Source organism: Salvia splendens, chromosome 9 (assembly GCF_004379255.2).
Source record: "Salvia splendens isolate huo1 chromosome 9, SspV2, whole genome shotgun sequence".
Taxonomy (NCBI): domain Eukaryota; kingdom Viridiplantae; phylum Streptophyta; class Magnoliopsida; order Lamiales; family Lamiaceae; genus Salvia; species Salvia splendens.
The window spans coordinates 16,782,867-16,788,866 of NC_056040.1; the positions used below are offsets into that span (position 1 = coordinate 16,782,867).

The window sequence follows — 6,000 nt, forward strand, 5'->3', positions numbered from 1 at the left end:
TTTTTTTTTGTTCCGGATTTGGGAGAGACGCATGACCCTCATGCGTCTCCTTTTAATGAGACGCATGACAGTCATGCGTCTTTCATAGAGACGCATGAGGGACATGCGTCGTTAATTTTTTAATTTTTTTCGGGCAAAGACGCATGAGGGTCATGCGTCACGGGCAAAGACGCATGATCATCATGCGTCGCTATTTTTGTTGCTTCGCTCCGGTTCTCAGTGGTTTTTATTGCTTTAATTTGTTGGTTTTTGTTCAGTGATTTGACCACACATTTGACACCATAAATCATGTGATGGGCTAGGATGGTCCACCTCCCCTTATTTTATGTATTTGTCCAGTGATTTGACCACACATTTCACAATATAATAACGTGATAGGCTAGGATGGTCCACCACCCTTTATTTGTCGGATAGAAAATCAGCCCTTTAGGAGTTTACCTATCTTAGTGGACTAGCAATTATTGGTTCAGGTGTCATGTCACCCAACGTGCTTATCATCACCGCATTTGAAGTGCTTATTTCATTATTGTTTGAACCAGGTCAGAAATAGCGACGCATGATGATCATGCGTCTTTGCCAGTGACGCATGATCCTCATGCGTCTTTGCCCGAAAAAAATTAAAAAATTAACGACGCATGTCCCTCATGCGTCTCTATGAAAGACGCATGACTGTCATGCGTCTCATTAAAAGGAGGCGCATGAGGGTCATGCGTCTCTCCCAAATCCGGAACAAAAAAAAAGTCTAGAACAGATAAGGAACCTAAGTTCTAGTTTAGAACAAAAGAAGAAAAAGCCCGTTTTGGGCTGGATGAAAATGGTGAGAAATGGATTAAGATTTACTGATTTAGGAGACAATGCTCTTCTTGGGTGATAATTGCGCATTTTCAGCTTCGGCTAGAGAGGTTTTTAGTGATGAGAAATGTTAGGGGAACTGCATATTCTTTGCCAACCATTGACCAGCATTGCAGTAGGGAAGATGAGGAGGGGCTGTGTTGGAGTGTTTGATTTGGAGAGCGGGAGCATTGGACCCGTTGATGGTTATTCGGAGATACTTTGCCCTCTCCCGATTGGGTTTTTTCAACGGAGTGAGTTCTTGTTTGATCAGTTTAGCAAATTTGAGCTTTACACTTTGCATTTTGTTTAAAAGATTGGTTTATATGTGTATTGTTTGTGCTTATTGATCAGCATTGTGTGCTGCAGTTGATTTTGCTAGTGCTTGGAATATTTTTTTTCATAATATACTTGTAACTAGTGAAGTTATCTCTGAGGAAAACAATGTAACAATGCTGAAGATAAAACTGATGGTGTGTAGATAGCTCATTCGCTGTCGTTTAGGTCCTGAGCTTTGATGACTGGCTAAAGGCTAAAAGCGAGTGAGAAATAATGAGTGAAAATTTTCCTCTGTTGAAGCTAGTCGTCTGAATTTTGTTGCCTTTCGTTTCGTGCAGGTTGGGATGAATCAAATGAATATATGATGCTGGAAAGGTGATAAGCAAGCCTATGAAGATGCCAGTCATTAGTGTGGTTGGTTCTCTCATTTTCTATCAGCTTGCACAGTTGCTAACTCACATCTCCAAGGTTTTCGTTTCTCCTGATGTATCCACAGTGCTCCCCTTAGGTGCTACTTTTCGATTTTGTATTATAAGTTTCAGTTTTCTAGCGTTAGCTCTGTTAGAAGATTGAACAATAAAAATACTAGAATTTTAGTTGGTGTATTCAAAATTTAAAGAATTACTACATCATTTTAGAGCTGTTGTTGAATGATTCTCTTTCAATGATTTGAAGTACATGTTGCTGAAGCAGCTTCTTTATCTGAATATTGTGCTTTTCCTTGACTACTTTCTGCCATCATACTAGTTTCATAACTAATTTTATCTGATAATGTAGATTTGCATTCTAATTTCTACTGCCAAAAAATGCATTAGAGTTGCTTCTGTAGCTGTGAAGGTATATACATGTATTTGGTCTCATCGCTTCTGTTGGTGTAAAGATAGCGATGAGTTTGGGCAAAAACAGAAGTCGGTAGAATAGAGACAAAACCTCAGATTTTCTAGGATATAATTTTCTTTAATATGCTGGAAATCAGCAACCATAGTTAGTAGAACTACTCAACAAGCTGTAGAGAACACAAATTTAGTGTTGCAACTGCATAACTGCGGTAACAAATAAACCTAATTTATCTTGTCAAGTGCTAAAAAGAAAGATCAAAAACTTCAACTGGTACATATACTAGGCAAATATACAGGATATATAAAGATGAATCATCCACTATTTAACACCAACCAGATATCTAGATCATCAATCACGTTCTGGGGCATCCCATGGGACTCTCCTGGACCCTAGATTTCCCGTGTACGACCAGACTTTATCCAGATCAGCGGGCACTATCTTGTCGAACTTATGGTTTTGCACTCTTGTCTGGGAAGTCTTGTTCAGTGGACTAACAGACCTTCTCGGGCTATTGGGCATGGGCGGGGATGAACAGAAGGTTGGAGTCGCAAATGGAGATGTGTAGGGCGTGTGCTGAATGGAGAAGGGACTTGGTGACATCTTCTTTTGGATGGGCAGGCCGTTGAAGCCACCTCCCCTCCCAAAGATTGACAGGGACTCTGCTGCAGCACAGCGCCTTGTGGCATCATCCACAAACACAACATCATCGATCCTAGCAATTATATTGAAAGCTAAACTCTCCATTACTCGTGAATAGCTCTCAAGAATTGAGTGCCCTACATCCTGCAGGAGAGAGAATTAGTGAGAAGCAGTTCTACATGCTGCAAATTGTGCAACATGTGTTCTTGACAACAAGATAGGGCAAAAATGTAGAGGAAAGCAAGATTTGGTTAACTACCTTGTTGTATTGAATTTTGCTCATATCTAGTGCAGTTTGTGGAAGGCCAGGGAAGCGAAGCCGAAGACTTTGCAGCAATAACTCAGCGCGCTGAGCCAGAAATAGACTTTTTTCTCCATCAGCTACAAAACCCTTCACCTTACCACCCCATGACTTCCGTTTAGATTTCGCATCATTAGGGTGTTTCTTCTTTTCTTTCATCTTCCAAACATGCACAGCTGCCTCGACTCTATTTACTACATCTAGAGTGTGATGCTCCGTTGACAAGTCGAGGCAATCAAGAAGGCGTTCGGGTGCGAACTGATCAGCCGTTATATACTTGTATATGATGTCACCCAAGCATTCTCTTCCGTTCTGCTGAGACCACAAATACAGTTAATTAAACTATGTCCTCAACGAATTAGCAAACTGTTTCACAAAGAGAATATAATCACCTTTGGCAATGTTTCAATGTAGGCTGCTGGAATATCCATCTCAGCTAGCACATTGGCATTTATGGCTAATGCTGCTTTCAGTATCTGGTTTGTGCAATCCCTGGATTGTTGTAACCTCTTCCTTGACTCTTCAGACAGACCCTTCCCAGGAACCTTAGGGCACGGAAGCCACCACTTCTCCTCCTGTCGAACTGAAGGCCTCCCGGACAATGAACCAGATGAATATTTATCGTGATCATCCATAACTATTCCACGATCAACATACCAAAACTCCGTGTCACAAAACCCATCAAGAACGCTGATCAACATCGCATCTAGCTTCTTGAGCGCTGGCAAGTTCATATATAAGTCTGAGCGTGGTCTGGTTGCCATCACCTCATACGTGCCACCACCCGGGTATTGTTGAATGGAGGGAACAAGTTCCACAATCGAATCACTCACAGACAAGAGCCATTGCATCTCTCTGCACCACATTGCCTTCTTTTGAGGAGCCATCGGTTCCAACCTCCATAGTTCACCAAATACAGTGGCTACAATTACAAAAATACTGTCAAAAAAAGGAAGAAAATAAACAAGCAAAAGTAACCAAAACTTGTTGACAGAGGCTAACGGAAAATACCAGAGAGATTGGTGATAGCATTCGAAATTGCTAGCGCGGTACAAACTCCTTTACCTCCGCCAGACATGTCCTCCCCCAAGAGAAGCTTCGCAAATCTTTCTTTCATCATCTCAATTTCTAAAATCCAACCAAAGAGAGAAAATTAGGGAATTGCTATGGCTAACACCAATCCTATGCAAAAACCGCTGATTCTAGGGTACAACCCATGGATTACGAGTAAATGCATCAAATCTCCAAATCAAAAACATAAATGTTGCACAAAATTCATGCCAAAACGGAGCAGGCAAAATTAGATCGGTGAATAACTATACATCAGTACTAATGAATAGCAAAATCAGCACCAGAATCGTGAAAACACAGAACTCAATTGCCCACTCTAAGCAGCACCTAAGCATAAACGACAAAATTCGCAGAAAACAATCTAGCTAGCAGCAAACCTGACAAATCAGAGGTACGTTTGAGCGGCTTCTCGTCCCATACCACCACATCTTTGCCTCCGATGATAGGAAAACTAAAAGTCGGCGACAAGTACGCCGAACCGCCGGCGGCGAAGGAAGAAAATCCTGCGGAGCTCGACGCGCCGCCGCACTCGTCCTCCTCTAGTTCGCCATTCGAGCTCTCCGACTCGCTGATGTCAGCGCTCAAGCTGTAGCTCCCGCATCTCTCCTCACTGGCTTCCTCCGACGACACACTCCCCATAGCCTAAGAAAAAGGAAAATGCAGAGATCTCAGATGCAGATCACCGGCATTTCACTCACACTGCCGTTTCGTGTGAATTCGTTGCAGAAAAGAGTGGTGGTGAAGGCGGAGAAGATGGCGAGTGGAAAAAGCAAAAGCCGACAACTATTAAAGCAAAGGAGCAAGTACTACTTCTTTCTCTCTCTATATATATCTACCGAATTCCTTCTCTCACTATATCTACCGAATAGGGAACGGGGTGAAAACTCAACGGATAAAAAACACTGGATTAAATTTGGTATATATTGTGCACTGTGTATGGTCTGTTGGGAAACGGCGTTTATAGTCACGTGAACGACGTCGTTGATAATCTTATTTGTTTCATTGGTTTTGGACTTTTCGCCACAATTTCGCGGCAGTTTTGGAAATAAATCCAATTTATTTGCATTGACCAACTTAAAAGTAAGAAAATTAAATTAAGTAGTCCACTACTTACGGAATAATATGCAAAATTAAACATTTTTCGCTAGATAAAATATTAATGGCTAATAGGACATGTGTAATTTATAATGCTTCATCCAACCAAGATAAAGAAATTTCGCAAAAAGCTAGAAAACATATTAAATGCTGTTGAATTTTGAGAAATGTAGGTGTTTGTTGTTCCGGTTTTGCCCTTGCTATAAATGATTTATTTATTATAAATTTCCAATAGAATTTGAGTCATAAAAACAAAAAAACCAATTCAACTTCTCAGAATTGATGGACGCTTAATATTGTCCCTGCTTCGTACTTACATTCATGAATATCATAGACCGTCCGATTATTTTATGTTCATTTCTTCAAATTATCAACTGTATTTTAATCGTGTATTATTCCTCTAAAAATACAAAATTATTGTGCCTACAACTCACAACCACATGAGGCCATCAACAATGGCGGACGATGGCACGCCCGATGGCGCGCATCGTCCGCGCCATTCATCGTCCGCCCCCACTGTGGGTGTGTGGCATAGGCCGCGGACGATAGTCGCGGCCTATGCTTCGGGCGCGACTTAAACCGCGGACGATGACCATCGTCGGCGTCATCGTCCGCCCCATTGTGAAGGCCGCGGACGATGGCACGCGGTTTCGTTTTTTTATAAATAGCGTTCATTTGTAACATTTCATTTCACACGATTTCATCTTCGAAACTTACATTTACATAATTACTACGAAATGGATTCAAGCCCCAATAGCCCTACGTTTAGCGGAGAGGCGCATTGGCCGGGTACAGAACCCGGCGATTATCGTTCGTTCGGCGACAACACCCATTACGATCCCGATTTCAGTACGGAATCGTATGGGTTGTCTGATATAGAGCCGTCGCCGCACCGCCCAACCGCATCGGCCGATCCTGCCCCCGCAGCGACCGGTGCCGCCAAG

The 6,000-nt window shown here is 42.1% G+C and overlaps 1 protein-coding gene across 2 annotated transcripts; it reads right to left on the reverse strand.

Annotated features, from left to right (window-relative positions):
• Positions 1–2,046: 2,046 nt before the first annotated feature.
• Positions 2,047–4,826, reverse strand: LOC121746729 (rop guanine nucleotide exchange factor 1-like). Of its 2 annotated transcripts, none has more exons than XM_042140649.1 (5): positions 4,339–4,826; positions 3,902–4,018; positions 3,283–3,812; positions 2,849–3,205; positions 2,047–2,733 (listed from the first exon to the last, which is right to left on the reverse strand). In XM_042140649.1, the coding sequence occupies exons 1-5, from the start codon at positions 4,598–4,600 to the stop codon at positions 2,299–2,301; spliced, it is 1,701 nt and encodes a 566-aa protein (XP_041996583.1). In that variant the 5' UTR covers positions 4,601–4,826; the 3' UTR covers positions 2,047–2,298. The 2 variants fall into 2 exon arrangements, with proteins under 2 accessions (XP_041996583.1, XP_041996584.1); XM_042140650.1 differs by having other exon boundaries at positions 2,849–3,202; positions 4,339–4,824.
• Positions 4,827–6,000: the final 1,174 nt, after the last annotated feature.

Bases quoted from the DNA above. Each gene is read 5' to 3' on its own strand.
- LOC121746729 (XM_042140649.1), bottom strand. From the start codon at position 4,600: ATGGGGAGTGTGTCGTCGGAGGAAGCCAGTGAGGAGAGATGCGGGAGC. The intron at 4,019-4,338 runs GTTTGCTGCTAG...GTTGGATTTTAG, and splicing joins ACGTACCTCTGATTTGTCAG to AAATTGAGATGATGAAAGAA. The intron at 3,206-3,282 runs GTGATTATATTC...TTGTGGTCTCAG, and splicing joins ACATTGAAACATTGCCAAAG to CAGAACGGAAGAGAATGCTT.